At 43.0% G+C, this 16,884-nt stretch overlaps 3 protein-coding genes across 3 annotated transcripts; 2 read left to right on the top strand and 1 right to left on the bottom strand.

Moving 5' to 3' along the window:
• Nucleotides 1–854: 854 nt before the first annotated feature.
• MRPL32 (mitochondrial ribosomal protein L32) lies at nucleotides 855–2,297 on the bottom strand. Its single transcript, XM_075705875.1, has 3 exons — nucleotides 2,171–2,297; nucleotides 1,730–1,911; nucleotides 855–1,127 (listed from the first exon to the last, which is right to left on the bottom strand). The coding sequence occupies exons 1-3, from the start codon at nucleotides 2,295–2,297 to the stop codon at nucleotides 873–875; spliced, it is 564 nt and encodes a 187-aa protein (XP_075561990.1). The 3' UTR covers nucleotides 855–872.
• A 365-nt stretch (nucleotides 2,298–2,662) lies between these two features.
• PSMA2 (proteasome 20S subunit alpha 2) lies at nucleotides 2,663–9,760 on the top strand. Its single transcript, XM_075705604.1, has 8 exons — nucleotides 2,663–2,750; nucleotides 5,078–5,154; nucleotides 5,765–5,897; nucleotides 6,309–6,431; nucleotides 6,847–6,928; nucleotides 8,037–8,110; nucleotides 8,569–8,626; nucleotides 8,708–9,760. Exons 1-8 carry the CDS (start codon nucleotides 2,710–2,712, stop codon nucleotides 8,822–8,824), a joined length of 705 nt encoding a protein of 234 aa, XP_075561719.1. The 5' UTR covers nucleotides 2,663–2,709; the 3' UTR covers nucleotides 8,825–9,760.
• Nucleotides 9,761–12,859: 3,099 nt separating this feature from the next.
• C2H7orf25 (chromosome 2 C7orf25 homolog) lies at nucleotides 12,860–16,681 on the top strand. The gene is made up of 2 exons (XM_075705777.1): nucleotides 12,860–12,889; nucleotides 15,116–16,681. The coding sequence occupies exon 2, from the start codon at nucleotides 15,132–15,134 to the stop codon at nucleotides 16,410–16,412; it is 1,281 nt and encodes a 426-aa protein (XP_075561892.1). The 5' UTR covers nucleotides 12,860–12,889; nucleotides 15,116–15,131; the 3' UTR covers nucleotides 16,413–16,681.
• The last annotated feature ends 203 nt before the right edge of the window (nucleotides 16,682–16,884 follow it).

The following is a 16,884-nucleotide window of genomic DNA, read 5'->3' as shown; positions in this document are numbered from 1 at the left end:
TCTTTGCGGTTTTCCAAGCACACACTGACCACTCGGACTACTTAATGGCAATGGCTGCAAAGAATCAGCTTTGACCCTTGTCAACTTTACAGATTTCCAGTCACTACATTTCAATTCATTATTTCACTCAAGAAATCAGGTGCACTGTGAGGGGAAAGAAAAGGCTTTCCATATCCCTTTAAGACAGAAAATTATTTTGTATACTGACAACAGCAAGAAACACTTAATCTTCAGTCTGGTGCAGAAAAAGTGCAAATACTACATGGCAACCACCATTTTGCTCAAAACCAGGAATATCACCAAGTATCTGAAACAGCAGCATTGTGGAGAGATCCAGGCAGATACTGTTAGGATGGCATGGAAATAACCAGATAACTGTATCTTTCCCTGTAAATATCTCTAATCAACATTGGGTTTGAACTTTTTTTTTTCCTTTTTTTTTTCCTCCTCCAAAACAGCAGCAGCCAAAACCAGAAAGCAGAATCCAGTGGAAAACTTAACATACTTTATTTTACACCTGTAGATGTTTTCCCTTTGTTAAAAAACATTCATTTACAAAACCAGCATAGAACATTAGCATACAAATTATTCAGTGTACTGTATGCAGATATCCAAACCCAAGGTAGATCCTGATTTCTCTTTAATTGTTGACTGCTATGATGTATCACTGAGAAGCATTTCCCACTGCATGCTACAGAAACACCACCTGACTGCAATATCATATGGCATGACATGCAATTCAAGCAGGCTTCCCAAAAGTTCATAGGTTTTCTGTATCAACATTGAGTGAACAAAATGAAGAAAACATTCTTGAAAATCATGGCCTTTCTCGCTGTAGCAACTGTTTTTGTTACAGCATTAGTTCTATAGCATCAATTTTGAACAAACCAAGATGGACGCTTCCTGGCTCTTTCAATGATCCGCTTGCCTTCATCTTTTTCTGTGGGCTTTTCTCCATCATAAAGGACAACAGTCTCTACAGTTGGAGCATTAAATGGTCCTCCTTCCTTTTTCTGCATTTCTATCCGTATCAGTTGAGTTTCTGCTTTGACCTTTGCGTAACAATAGCCACAAAGGACGTGTTTCTGTTTCAAGTTTCCACACTCAGGACAAACATCTATGTTCCTCTAAAAAAGACAGTGGAAAGTAGGAAATTTTGTAATTTGAACAGCAACAAAAGAAACAGGGAACAATCACAAACTACTAAGATGTTAAATGAAATACCAGAGAAATTAAATTGCCTTTTCAAAATTTATTTTTCTGTGTAATTTTTCTTTAATGTATTGCCATGTCAAATGCTTATTACTAAAAATAGCCTACAAAGTCAATATCTAAATCATTATGCCTATTGATAGGAAGACTAGAGACCCATCAACTCAAATAGATGCACAGAAAGTATAGACCTTTTCCATTTATAATAGCTGTTCAGCTAAAATGCACATTTTGCTGGTTTGCGCCTAAACTGTCACTGTTTATTTAACCACAGACCAGTGTCACATATGATGAATGTACCTGTACAAAGTATTTTGACGATTACAATGTCTTTTAAGGTTATTTAGAAACAAATTCCAGAAAGCTTTTTCAGTCAGTATTGACCACTATAATTATTTTCTAAAATGAGCGAGATGAAAAATGACTGCTCTACATCTTACTCCAGCATGCTTGTTTGCCATTAACAAAATTACTTGCAGTGAATAGGGTGGCAAGCCCGTGGAAATCTGGTGATTACCTTTACTTTTATAAGCTTATTGGGATTTCTTCGCCTGCAGCGGTTCACTTCAATGGTGCGCCTTTTCTTTGGCGCTGCCATCCACAGGATGCTATCTAACAGGCTTGGCGCCTCATTACTGTCGCTGATGTCGTTTACTGGTTGTGGAAGGAAAGCTGGAGCTTGGACAGCTAGTGCTGGTCCTGAAGAAAAAAGGTAATTCATTACACCCAACACCCATTTTCGCGTGCAGCCGAGGAAATACGACACGGATGCTGCTGACACCCCCAACGCGAGGCGATAAGTGGCCAGCGGCACCTCCCGCCCCATCCCCCCACTCTCCCCGGGACTGCGCCTCTCCTGCTCCAGCCCCCTCCCTCAGCCGTTCAACGGTAACAACGCGTCCCGCAGCCCCGACGCCGCCCTCTCCTTCAGCCGAGAGGAGAATAGGCCGGTACCTACCCCAGGGCGGGCTCTGGCCCCCGGAGAAACCTGGCAAGAGGCCGCGCTCCAGCCGCCCCCAGCAGCGCCGAAGGAGACCGCGAAGCCGCGGCAGCGGAGAGAAGACGACCAGCACCAGAGCCGCCATACCCCCCCACAGCCCCGCCAAGGCCTCAGAAGAATGGAAGGCGGTCGCTCGCCAGAGGGCGCGCTGGGCACGTGCCCCTGTCGCTGAGCCTTCTGGGAAACCGAGTGTCTCGAGTGCTTCCCGGCGTAACAGGGAGCGAGACCAGGACTTCAAGTCCCAGCATGCCTCTCGCTACCAGCAGGGTGGGGTGGCGAGGGGCGAGCTCGGGGACTTCAACTCCCAGCATGCCTCACCGCGTGCCTCTCAGCCAATCGCGTCCCTCGCGGGCCCGGCACTGCTTCCCGGCATGCTCCGCTACCCTCCACCTCCGCGCCAATCAGCGCGCTAGCTGTGTCCTCGTGCCGGAAGCAGGAGGAGCGACTGCGCCTGCGCCGAGGGAGCTGGTGAGGGGCGCGGAGGGGTTTGCTCCAAAATGGCGGAGCGCGGCTACAGCTTCTCCCTCACTACTTTCAGGTACTCGGGGGGAGAGGGCTGCAGGCCTGGGCTCTCGGCGGGCAGGCCGGCGGGCGAGGGGGAGGACGGCGCACAGCCTGTGCGGCGCGGTCTTCCGGCGGCGAGGCAGGACGGAGTGGGGACTTTGCAGAGTCATCGCGTCCCTGGCGGGTCCGCGGAGCCGGGCCTGCGAGCGCTGGGAGGCGGCGGTGGCTGGAGCCGGGTAGAAGGGGCGGGCGTGGGGAAAGCGACGGGGATCCGGCGGCTTTGGTTGAGGGGAGTACGCAGCTGCCGGGAGTCTTCGTGAGCTGAACGGCTGCGGGCGCAGCCGGGGATAGAGGCGGGGGCTGAGGTGAGGGTCCCGCGTCCCACCTGATCTCTGTCCCTGCCTCGGGGCCAAGTGCAGTTTTGCTGCTTGTATTTTCTCTCGTTGCTCTGAGTCAGAGTCGCTGTGGGGCCAACCTGAGGTCTGTCTCGTCACTGGTAGTGCCTTAGAGCGAGTGCTTGGTGAAACGGTTTAGCAAACTTAGGGTCCCCACACACATGCTTCAGCCTGGGTAGTAATTCTGAGCTAACTGGAAGCGTGGGATGGTAGCTGAGCTATGGTATCTTGAGAGTTTGCTTCAGAACAACCTTTGCAGATGTGGGAATGAAAGAAGCCTTCAGATCAGTCTGAAATAGTTTATTTCCCTTCCTGCTGCACTTTGCAGGCAGTGCTCTCCTTGCACTTTGTGTTGTGCACAGCCTAGATGTGGGATGATTGCATGCCCAGAATTAATATGCTATTGGAGTGATATCTATTAAAGTGTTGCTCTAATACATACACTTAAGATTAATTCAGAGAAAAGAAAATTACTTTCCATTGTTTTTTTGATTAAACTATTAAGCTATCCAGAATTATATTATACGTATAAAGAGAAAAACTGAATGCAAAAATCTTTGTGCTGCTTTTGGTAAAGTGCCCTCTTAATCTCAGAGGAGAGTAATGCTGCACAGCTGCAAGTAGGTTACTAAAAGCTTGCTGCAGTTAAGGAAGTGAAGCAGTTCACAACCTAAAACTAGGAAAAGAATCTTTTTAATGGATGGATGCAGCCAAACATGTCAGCTTTACTCAAGTTAACTGAATTCTTTATTAGCTCTTGGAAATGGTTTCCTAAGGGACTTACAGTACAAAACGTTTGTACAGAAGCACAGTATGCTCTGAAACTTGAAGCCGTTTGATTTTATGCTCACATGAAAGAGAATACACCCACTTAGGCTTTCCCTCATTCACCTGTTACTTGTCCTGAAAATTATTTATTTTAGTTTGAGCTTACTTTTAAAATATTTTGCTAATGCTCTGTATATTTTAATTGCTGGCATAGGAAAGTATTGTTCTGGTTTGTTAGTACTTTGTAGTGGAGACACTAGAATTATTACTTTGTCACCTTTATACACAGCTTAGTGTATAAGTAACTACGCTAATCGATTATTGCTTGCTTTGTGTTTTCTAACTCCTCTAAGCACTGACTTACATAATTTTCAATTTTACTTCTGCATCTATTAAAACAGCAGCGTCTGAAATACAGCCCAGAGGATAGATCCCACTTGCAAAATCGCTTGTCCAATGACTGACTGGCTCTGTGCTGTCCTTTTTCCTGGGGATCCAGAATGGACCCCTTGATGCCCCTCATGATGATGAGTTACTTTGTCAGCCTGACACCTTCCGCTCTGTTCTGATGATTCTGCATCCATTAGCAGAACAACACGGATCATTAAAACAAAATGCAGGAATACCTGGGGATGGAAAGGGAGCTGTTTCTGTCTTGTGCCATTGACCTGACGTGTGCTTATCAGTCAAAAAGAGTAGCTGTGTTTTGCTTGTACCTTTCAGCAGTGAACATCAGTGTCTTGAAAACTTTTGCAAACCACACATATAATGCCATTTCAGTCATGACATGCTCTGAAGATTTTTCCCACTGAGTGGAAAACTTGTTTAAAATGGTATGAAGTTGAAGAACGGATTTGTCCTCTTTCAACTTCCATCCCAGTCACTGCCCCCTATCCAAGACGCATTAGCTTTCATCAGGGTTGTAGGCAGGTGCTCTGTGAGTATCCCAGTAGCACAGTGCAGCAGTGAGTTCTGTGCTGAACCAGTCCAGTTCTTTTAGAAGCTGTTATGAATCTTAAGACTCGGTGGGGGTGGGGGGGTGGTTGTTGTTGGGTTTTTTTTCTTTTATATTCTGATTAGACTATGCTGATGCTAGGTGTAAAGAGGCTTAAAAAAGCAAGTTAGCATCAGATTGTTGTAGGAAAGATTTCAGCATATCAGAATTATGTTAGGCTTACTTTTCTATTTTCCTTTTTAGTCCTTCTGGAAAGCTTGTTCAGATTGAATATGCTTTGGCTGCAGTGGCTGCAGGAGCTCCATCGGTTGGGATTAAAGGTATGTTCAGAAAATACCCAGAATCCTGAATCTTCACTAGTTATCATTTGAGAGAACTAAAATAGTTTGGACTATGTACTGGGTTTTTCTTCATCTTGCTTTCTATTATATATTTTGTTTTTCTTTCAGTGGATTTTCACATGGTTTAGTGGGTTTAATATTTCCTATTTTTCTTCTGCAGCTCTGTAGTTTTTTTTATAAAGAAGGAAGGGAGCTCCGTGCTGGGAGAAGAAAATTGCTTGGTTGATTTTGGAGACATTCAGCTGGTAGAAGTAGACATCTTTTTCTTTGAGTGTTCCTATCTCTTAAGTAAATAACTCCAGCTGTGTGTCCATATATATAAAAATTACACAAAAAGTTACTTCAACTGCTCAATTATGAATATGTTCTTCAGAATCTGTAGAATGGGATTATGGGAGCTGTATGATTATTTAAAATGCGAAACAATGTGTTGGGTGGATTCATCAAAGTCTCTCTGTGTAATGTGATTGTAAACTTGAAGGGTTTTTAAAAAAGGGAGGAGCAAAATTCTTTACAGTCTGATAAACTGTGTTTTGACTGCTTTCCATAATTCTAGTTTAATATAAAAAAAAGTCTTGTTCCTTTCCAGCTGCAAATGGAGTGGTGTTGGCAACTGAGAAAAAGCAGAAGTCCATTCTTTACGATGAAAGGAGTGTCCACAAAGTAGAACCAATTACTAAACATATAGGTTTAGTGTACAGCGGTATGGGTCCAGATTACAGGTATTAAAAAATTTTGTTTGGTCACCATTTAGATGATTTTCGTACAAGAAATGTAAGAAGCAGAAACAGATGGCAATTAGCTGTTTCTTTCTAAGTGTATAGCATAATACTATATTGTATTACGCTGTAGAGGAAATTCACTTCACGTTTTTCTTAATATATTCAATACCTTGTCAAATAACCCTCTATCTAAAGAATGAGTAGGGAATGAACAGCAGTGTAATTCAACCTTAGCTTCAGTTTAAGTATTTCAGAGATTACTCAGTTGATAAAGATAACCCAGCGCAGTCTGTGTTCTCTTACACTGGTGTTATGCCAGGTGAATAACTCCTATTTATTATGAGTTTTCAGGTCTAGTTGTAACAACCAGTTGGGATTTCTTTGACATACTAATTTTGTCTTTGTTTTTAGAGTACTTGTGCACAGAGCTCGGAAGCTGGCCCAGCAATATTACTTGGTTTATCATGAGCCCATTCCAACAGCTCAGCTAGTACAGAGAATTGCTTCTGTGATGCAGGAATACACGCAATCTGGGTACGTGGTCTTCTGAATTTTGAAGTTGCTTAGAAAGATTATGTCGTTTAAATGTAAGGAATAACAACTACCTGGTGATTCAATGGTTTGTGTCAAAAAGGCAGTTTTTCAATGGAGAATGCGCACAGAAAGTGGGCCAGCGGGAGGAGCAGTAGCTGGCAGCGGTGAGATAGGGTCTTCATATCTTGCAAACAAACATGTCAGACAAGGCAGCACGCTTTTGTTTTTGTACTGTTGGTTGACTATTCATTCCTGATCACAGCTCTGGGCTGGTGGGAAGCCTCTGGGGGAAGGTTAACACATCCAAAATAACTTAGTCGCCTTTGGTTTTCACTGAATAAATTTCCGTATCAACTGATTTTTTTGTTGTTGTTGTTTTTGTTTGAGGTTGTGTTTTTTTTTTTTTTGCCTGTAGTGGTGTTCGTCCGTTTGGTGTATCACTGCTAATATGTGGCTGGAATGAAGGGCGGCCCTATTTATTTCAGTCGGATCCATCTGTAAGTATCTTACGTTTGTAAATTCTACTGCTTTCATAAAACATCTAAAACTTTATATGTGCTCATGAAATACTTTCTGTGATGAGAAGAAGAATGCAGAGCTAAAACAAAAGAGCCCTTAACATAACTTCAGAAGTCAGAATGAGCCATTTCTGTAGGTGCTTGGAGCAAGCCTGTGCCTACATGTTCCTGTACTGCTTGAGGGATGGCAGCTGTTTTTGAGGGAGATCACTGTCCCTTTTCATGCCTTCCCACCTAGTTGGTAGTGCAGGAAGAGTGGCATTCTGCAGCAGGTATCAGAATAAAAAATTGACTGCTTATGCTGCTCAAATAGTTGTTCCCTAAATTGGATGGAAGTTAGGCCAAAATCCGTTGCACTGTGAAACGTAATGCATGTGCTTTAGTATTTAATGATAGTGGTTAACTTAAGTGAGTTTATTTGCTGTGTTTGCACTGCACTTCCGGAAAACTACCCTTTGATGCATGTGTGAATTGTAAAGCTTTACATGGAACAAAAAAACGTGGTCACTGTAGTGATCATTGATAAGCTTCAGGAATTTGAATTACTACCTGATGCTCAAATGCAAAAAGCAAAATGCAGATGCCTTGTGTAAGGCAGCTTGATTGAGGCATAGAACTGCTCATGGTCTTCATGCCATAGGAGAGAATAGAAGTGATGGCTAAATATCATATTAGTAGCTAAGATAAATCAGATGGATGATTTGCAACTAGTTGTTTCCATTTTAATCTTAAAAAAGAAGAATATATGGAGTGAACCTCAGGATGGAGCTGACTATATTCGTTCTCAAGGGCAAACATACTATTTGTGTTTAAGGAATCCCAAATCAAAACTATGCTAATGACTTACTAAATTCATCTTTCAGTGTAGTGGGAGGATGAAAATAGGTGGGGCCCTATACAAATGTTTTGTACATTTTCATGGCATATGTTTCCATATCAAATTAGTTTGAATGTGATCCAAAATAGTCTCCTATATTCTCAGAACATTCAGTATTTTCATAATTGCTTCTGTACTTTTTACCAAGCAATTGAATGCATAATGTTTGACTAAGTTACACAAAACAATTCAATATTGTTGTTTTTACAGGGAGCTTACTTTGCATGGAAAGCAACAGCAATGGGAAAAAATTATGTCAATGGGAAAACATTCCTTGAGAAAAGGTAATGTATATGATACTTGTCTGAAAGGATGCTATCTGTTTTGTTCAGGTTCCATGTAAAACAGCCAGATAAAAAATGCACACTTCTAGATTATCAGAAAAAAAGTTTTAAAATACTTGAGATATGATGCTTGCCGTTTATTTATTTACACATGCACAGGAAATCAGCTTTATTTAAACTCCAGCTTTTGTGTTTATGGAGAATTATTTCAGTGCAATAAACATTATATTTGACATATTTGCAGAAATATTGTTCTATACAATGTCAGTAGGAAAAGTGGTGATTTTTTTTTTTTTACAAATAATAATTTTGATTATTAATAACACAGTGCTTACAAATAATGAGTGTATGAGAAATAAGAAGTTTTTAGTAGTGTTTGGATTTTTAGAGACTCCAGGATTATTAGGATTTGGAAAGATCTTTGTCCCATGGTGAAATACGTGAACCTCTGTTTACAGATACAATGAAGATTTGGAGCTTGAAGATGCCATTCATACAGCTATCTTAACACTAAAGGTTAGCAAAACATTTAAGGAGTAAGTTTTTACTGTTATGACATCATTGATATGATTCACTGAACTGTATTTTCTTTAATAGGAGAGCTTTGAAGGGCAAATGACAGAAGACAACATTGAAGTTGGCATCTGTAATGAAGCTGGTTTTAGGAGGCTCACTCCAACTGAGGTTAAGGACTACTTGGCTGCAATAGCCTAGTAGAAACTGAGCAAGACTGTGTGATTCACACAAAGGTCTTTTTAATTTTGGCTACTTACATGTTTTTGTTTGCAGTTTTTGCATACTTATTTCTACATGGTTTGTCTGAGAGATTTTTTAAATATCATGGGTGCAAATGCAACAGTCCTAATACTGTAATACATGGAATCTTATTACAGGTAATTCTTTCCCTTGATACGTGGAATCTTTGTACACAAAATACTGTACAAAATGTAAAGTTACAATGACAGCTTGAAAAAGGCTAAAGAATAAAATTTGAAGGCCACTGTTTTGGGGGAAGGTGTCTGTGTGTCTTTTTAATTGTAGCTTGTTTATCTGCATAGACCTGAGATTTCAGTATCTTTATTGTTGAGGAAATAGGATTTTCCATGTACATATCGGCCATGAAGAACTCACATTAGATGTTCTTTTGAAGAATTTAAATTTTAAGTGGACAGGATAACTTTTTCACTTTGGAACGTTGTTTAAATGTTAAGTAACTTCCAAAAATGGTTTTATCTGGTGTAAAAGATCGTGTACTTTCACAAAGAGGCAGAACAGTTTTCCATTTCAGGTGTGACCTGTGACCTTGAGCATCTTGGGTCTTGACCTTCTTGGTCTTTGTGTCTCAAGAACTTGTTTTCTATTATTTGGGTTATTTTCGTGGCCCTAGAAATTGCACTTTTTCAACCCTGAAATAATGGAAGTAATAACTTACTGAAAACTAAATGTCTTTACCACCATCAATAAAAATCAACAGGATTTACAAAGCAAAATGAGACTATGTAATGTAATTACTTTATACCTTGAATTGTGCTAAAGTATTTTCCAAGTTGCAAAATGACTGTAAAGGTGCAGTAATGAGAACAGCGCTTAATTTATGCATCATAACTTTTACAGGTGCAGAACCAGATGCTTGAATATTACTGGGGGGGGGGGGGGTGGTGTATTTGTCAATACATTTGTTACATGTGTAGAGTCATTCAGGTTATATAGAAACACAAAATTTACCACAAAGGAAATAGGATAAATATATGTACTTTTTTTCAGCAGAAATAATCTGGTCTGCAGCCATTTAAGTTACTGTTTGCAGATTCTATTTTTTTTAAAGCAGTCTGATTGTTAAAATGTTGATAATGAACTGGGAGCGATAGCTGGATCACTCTGCTTGTATTTAAGGCTATGCACGTATGGGAGCAGCCTGACAGGTTACATCTTAGCCAGCCATAACTAATGAAAAAAATACAAAGTATGAGTTAGTCTGCAGAAAGTAGTGTATAAGCTTATTGACCTGTTCTTTCCAATGTCTGTCTTCTGATGTTTTATGTTATCATTAGGTACATAAGAATTTCTGAAGCATGCCATAAATATTTTATTTTCCAATGTCAGAAATAAAAGCTGTGTCCAAACAGTTCATTAAGACTTACTCCAGATCGCTTTTTGAGTATTTTACTCTGAAAACCAATCCATGCTCTGATTATTCTTCTAGAGAAAACTAGGAACGGAAACTGGAGATTTTATATTGTTACATCTTCAATTTAGAATATTTACACACATTCAATTTTTTAATGCTATATAAATATTTAAAGGAATTTTCTATATGAAAAAATGCAGGTAGGTACTTCAGAAAATGGTTAGCGTGAACTGCAGTAGCTTAGTTGCCTCCTCTACTAGAAACAGTTAATTAGCAAAGAACACCCTATGAATGGTAATTGAAACTAAAGGAAGTTTCAAATAAATCATGCTGTCTCACTCCCAAGATGGTAACAATGGGACAAACAAACAATGTTTTAATTTGGGGGGTATGGTTTTTTTTGTTTTGTGGGTTTTTTAAATAATTGAACAACTTCCATCTGTAGAATTTTACTAATTTTACAGGTAGTGAAGGGAAGTGAAAAACCAGTATCTTCCATCTTTTCCTGTGGTTTAATAATTTAAATGTAGTAACTGGTCTCTGCATTGTATGGAAACTGTTGTGCTCTGAGTAAGGAAAGGGCTGTCCTTCAGATACCTGATAATTGGTAGAAATGTTGGGGGGGGGGGGGTTTGCCCACTTCCACCCCCGTAGGAGGACAGACAACCATTACCCCATGGGGTATTTTTACTGAAGTGTATATTTCAGAAGTGGTGTTGGTTTTACTTCATGTTGTTACAAATCAACATGGTAAATGGATGGCAACATGAAGCTAGTACATTTTTCAGAATGCCATCCTGTACCAGGTTGCCTCAGTCAGTGCTTTTAGGAATGTAAACTGTTTGAATTGGTAAAATGTGTGATTTGATAATTATTAAATGGTGCCACCTTTTTCTTTTGAGAACAAATAAAGTGTGCCTTTAAAAAGATGAGAATGCTGTCACTAGGTTGTTGTAGCACCATACATTAGTACATAGTCTCCTTTTAGGACAAAAAGCTTCAAAACGATGATCAGTTGTAACTTTCCTTTGAGAGTACTTTCCTCAGGCTGTCTTTCTGAGGGATGATTTCATAGCCCCTGTCATAATTTCTGTGGTGATATTTAATTGCTCCATGCTTTGTGTGAAATGAGAAGGGTAAGCCTATACCACAGTCTAATGATTTATTATCAGTTACTCATTTTGATGAGCCACCAAGTTGGTAGTTGAGAGACTTTTTTTACACTGTTAAGACCTGAGTCCTAAAGCTCCCTGATAAGCGTTACAGAGAATCAAAGTTCATGGGACCTGGTGTAATTTGGAAAAAAAGATGCGTAATATTTTGAACTCAGGATTTATTTAGAGTATTAGGTAATTTTCTTAGTGGTAGGCAGATAGGCCTTGATATTATGCTGTTCTAATGGAGAAGGTGGTATGATTTGGAATGTGGAGGTTTTTTTAAACTGCTTAGTCCTATACTGAAGAAAATCATTGCATATTTGGATGACTGCATGTCTAGAATAGTGACTAAATTTTATCTAGTATTTAAAGGCAACCTTTAAACTGCAGGGAACTGATATCTTTTTCCATTCAAAATCCTTGGAATTTAAGGAAATAGTAATTTTGAGATGTGTTTCTCAAATAATAAAACTACTTCAGGAGTGAGAGATACTAGTGCAGTGGAGTAGCAAATTATATGGTGGTTGTGGACATTTTCAGAAAGCGCAATTTTTTTAGTTATATGATACTAGCTTTGTTTATATTTCGTAAAACAACTGAGGGCATAAGGTGGGGTCAAGGGGGAATAAAGTGGACAAACACTTCATTTGTGAGAAACAATAATTTACAAGCTTGATTACTTAAGCTGACCATAAGTATGACTTTGCTTCATTTACCTTGTTGCTAATGCAGTCATCTGAAAGAAGAGACACTGGTCACTTTAAGTAGGTGATGTTCTTGATTTGCATGTCCTGGAAGATGATCTGCTCTGCGGAACTCAGGAGAGTGTGACACCTACAACAACAGAGAATTTCCTTGGGCTTTATTCAACTAGTAGGATCAGGATGTGAGAACAGTATCACTATTTCATGAGGTTATGACTTTAAGTAGGTTCCAATGTGACAGAAGACATAAACCCCTTACAGCTTGCTTTGGCTTACTGTTGCTTTGCAGAATCTTGTGAAATCATTTAGGCTCACTGTAGGAACCAGCCATCAGTAGTAGGTAGAGAGAAGGGAAGTCCCTGCCGTGCTGTTAGGGAGTGTTGCTGCAGCACGGCCACGGAGACAGCTGCTGTTTGGAAGCGGGCAGCAACGTAGGGCAAGCGAGGAGGACGCTTGCTCACGTTTAGCACCGAATGGCTTAGTAAGGCCCGTTTCTGTTGCCTGAACTTCATGGACCCAACGTGCGTTCAGCCATGGTTGCTCAATCATCTTCGCTCCTTAATAAAGGTTTTTCGGGATAAAATACGTATTTATTTGAGGACGGCCGTGACCCTGCCTGCAGGCACGCCGGGGAAGAGAGCCAGGGCTGGCGCCGGCGGCGCGGCGAGGCGGGTGCGGCGGCTGTCCCCGCCCGGCGCCCCGGGGGAGGTGCTGGGTCGGGCCGGGCCGCGCCACGCCAGCCCGGGCCGCCTGCTGCCGCTGCCCGGGCGAAGGCTGCTGCCGCCGGGCTGTGAGTAGGGGCTGCGGGCGCGGGGGAAGGCGGCGGCTGGGAGGGAGCGGAGCCCGGGAGCACCCGGAGAGGCGAGGCGGGCCCGGGCTTGTCGCGCCCCGACAGTGACTGGGGGGCAAGAGGGGCAAGGGGCCCGCGGCCACCCGAGTCCCAGCACCCACCCTGCGGGGAAGCTGCGTCGGGTGACGGCGAGGCAAGGGGGCGCGGCCGGGGCCGGCCGCCGGGGCTCCCGGGGTCCGCCGGCGCCGCCGAGAGGGGCTGGGGGCAAGCGCCGAGGGCACCCTGCCCTCACCCAAGATGGCGCCGCGACCTCCCCGCCGCCGCTCTCACCTGATAGCGGAGCGGCGCGAAGGTGGGGACGGCGGGCGGACGGGGGAGGGGCGGCCGTTCCCGCCGCTGCCTGCCGTGGGGAGACGCGGACCCTGAGGGGAAGGGAGCGGGGTAAAGCGGCGCCTGTGCGCGGCTGCTGAGGGCAGGCGGGCGAGGGGGCGGCCTGCGGGGCGCCCTCAAATGGCGGGCGTGGGGATGGCGGTCCCGCCGGGCGCGTCTGCGCACGCGTGGCGGGCTGGGCTGCGGCCGCGCTGGGCTGAGGCGGGTCCGCCTCAGCGAGCGGCCTGCCGGGCTCCGTGTAACAGCGAACATTTGTCTGAAGAGGTTTTTCCCCACCTCATTTTAAGGAGTAGTTCTTTTTCTGAGGTTTTGCGGTTGATAGTGAGGCCGCCTCGCAGTTTGTTGTGCTGGAAAAGTAGTTGGGTTTGAGGGCTTACTTTCACTGAAAAGCTTGAAGTAAGCTTTGTCTTGAAGCCTTTTTATGTTTGTAGAAGTTGAAGCTGCTGTGGGGAGAGGTCCTAAAGTAGTAACGGTGTGTGTTACTCATTGCTTTACATATAAGGATAAATTTGTGGCAATGGTGAGGACTTCGGGGGGGAACGACTGATTTCACTGGCCACCTCTGACCCTGAACAGAGTCAGTAGGTCAGGTTGGAAGACATTAGGCTTTTTGGTTGAGAAGAAGGGGGAGATTTTGGTGATGTTGGCTGTTTACTGGGCCAGTAGCAGTTAATGTTGGCTGTATTTGAACTTGTGCATAATGCAAGGGTGATTTCAACTGCTTGAAGCCAGGCTCCACAGTTGCACAGGCAGAGCCTGTTGTAGGACCCAGGCCCTATCCTGTTCCTCATTTTCTGCTGAAGCTGCGTTTGTCTTGCCCTTTTGTACCAGTTTGCTTCAACATGTAGCTTAGGTAAAAATTACAGGAGCATGTGTTTATACTTGTAGTTGGGAGTGAAAATTAGTTAACTTCACTATTTGTAGTGGCTATGTACTGCTTATCATAAAAAACAATATTGTTTGCTGTGGTACTGAATCCTACGTTTTTCAAAGCCAGCCCATATTCAGTTAAGTAATTCCTATCATACTTTCCTCAGGGAGACATACTAAAGTAATATGGTTGCAAAGAAATAGACTTGCTGGATGCAACATAGTAAGTCTCTAGTAGAACTACAAAACACAGAGATTTCTAGATCTTCCTGACTCTAGAATTATGATTCGTAGTATGTCATGATGCTGTGTGATGTTGAAACTTTGCCAGGAGGTTGTTATGGGCTCATTCACTGAGTTGTGCAGTGTAAGTTGGAAGCTGGAGAGGACAGAGCTGTGCTACCCATAATTGTAAAATATAATGGGCTTCCTCTGTGCTGTGTTAAAATACTTGCTGGGAGCCAGACTTCACAGTTTTTTATGTATGTCTGTAAGCATGGTGGGTAGCTTTTGTATTTTAATGGTAACTGTGGTGAGAGGGAGAGGCAAGATTTGCTTATGGCATTAACAGGATTTCTAATTTTGCTCTGTATGGCACCTTTTGCAAATGAGGTGTGAGAGCTGAGATCTCTTGAAGTGACTAGCTCAGTGAAGGGCTCACATGTGGGGTGAAAAAACCACAAACTTGCAAGGTGTGTATGTGGAGACTTGAATGCTGCTGTTCTCCCTTGCTAAGAACTGAGATCTTCTGAGGCTGTAGGTTGGATCCCCAGAGGCGAAGGAAGGGAACTGAACTCTTCGGCAGGACTTACGCTGAGGTTCCTGATGCTTGTGCTTTACAGTACTGGTAGCTGTTGAACTAAATCTACTACAAAGTTCCAGTGTATACTGTTGCAAAAACCTCTTTTGACTGTCTTTATTCTTCGCCATGCAATAATAATCTTCTCTTTTGCTTTCACTTGATAGGAATAATGTTTCCAACATGTCTGTGCAGTCGCTGCTTTGTGAAAGAATTGCTGTTGCCAAGGAATTGATCAAGAGAGCAGAAGCCCTTTCCAAGTCCCAGAAAAGGAGAATAGAAGGTGCGGCAAAACTGTGTGGCAAACTGAAGGCTGAGCTAAACTTTTTACACAAGGTGGAGGCAGGGAAGGTGGCCATTAAAGAATCCCATCTGCAGAGTACAAACCTTACCCATCTCCAAGCCATTATTCAGTCAGCAGAGAACCTGGAGGATGTTGTCAGTGTCCTCCATGTCTTTGCTTATGAGGACAGGTTTGGAGACAAACAGACGCTGGTGGTAGATGTTGTTGCAAATGGAGGTCACACATGGGTGAAGGCTATCGGTCGGAAGGCTGAGGCCCTGCATAACATCTGGCTGGGGAGAGGCCAGTATGGTGATAAAAGCGTCATTGAGCAGGCAGAGGACTTCCTGCAAGCAAGCCGTCAGCAGCCAGTGGAGTACAGCAATCCCCACATAATCTTTGCGTTCTACAACAGCGTGTCCAGTCCTATGGCAGAGAGACTCAAAGAGATGGGAATATCTGTGCGAGGAGACATTGTTGCTGTGAACTTGCTGGCGGAGCCATCTACAGAAAATAAGCACCTCAGTTCCAGTGAATCGGATGAAGAAGGCCCTGAACTCCTGCAGGTGACCAGGGTAGACCGGGAGAATTTAGTGGCCAGCATTGCTTTTCCTACCCAGATCAAAGTAAATGTGTGCAATAGAGTTAACCTGGACATCACTACCTTAATAACCTATGTTTCTGCTCTGAGCTATGGTGGCTGCTACTTCATCTTCAAAGAAAAAGTGCTAACGGAGCAAGCAGCTCAAGAAAGGAGGGAGAGAGTCTTGCCTCAGCTGGAGGAGTTCATGGAGGGGAAAGAGCTCTTTGCCTGTGAATCTGCTGTCAGAGATTTTCAGTCCATCTTGGAAACACTGGGAGGACCTGGGGAGAAAGAGCGAGCTGCATTGCTTGTCAAAAGAATTAATGTGGTGCCAGATCAGCCATCTGACCGTGCCTTACGACTAGTGGCTAGTTCAAAAATCAACAGCCGTTCTCTAACCATTTTTGGGACAGGAGACACTTTAAGAGCCATCACCATGACTGCAAATAGTGGTTTTGTGAGGGCAGCAGCTAACCAAGGTGTCAGGTTCAGTGTTTTTGTCCATCAGCCACGAGCATTGACAGAAAGCAAAGAATCTGTTGCCACACCTTTACCAAAGAGCTGCCCACCTGATAATGGACTAGAAGTCATTAAATGAGTTAGTCATTGGAATGTTGCAGGTGCTGCAGTGGAGGCATTTGGAGAAACAGAAGAATCATAACAATACATTTTTGGGTGTGATCAGTGAAAACAGTAAGTGTAGCAGTGGAAGGGCTCCTCAAGGGATTTGCCATATCTTTACTCAATCCTTGGGTGGTTTTTGTTCAGCTGACCATTAATTTATTCACTAAGGTAATAAGATTTCAATGAAAGCTGTTAACTGGCTTACGGTATATTAATTGTATCCATCCCTATTAAAAAGTTCAGTTAAAGCACAGTTGCTGTTGTGCCTTGTCATTTTTGTCCTCTTCAGAGAGATTAAATTCAGCACCTTAGATGGACTTCAGACTTGACTTCTGTGGAGCTTAAATCTTTCTTTCACCTACCCTATTCAACTGAATTCTTTGTTGATTCAGATGTACCTTGTGTAGAGACCTATGCCTTTTTGGGTGTATGCTGTTTCGTGAAGA

This window comes from Pelecanus crispus, chromosome 2 (genome assembly GCF_030463565.1).
Source record: "Pelecanus crispus isolate bPelCri1 chromosome 2, bPelCri1.pri, whole genome shotgun sequence".
In the NCBI taxonomy this organism is placed as follows: domain Eukaryota; kingdom Metazoa; phylum Chordata; class Aves; order Pelecaniformes; family Pelecanidae; genus Pelecanus; species Pelecanus crispus.
The sequence above is the reverse complement of the archived record's forward strand: the minus strand, read 5'-3'. Positions and strand labels throughout refer to the sequence as shown.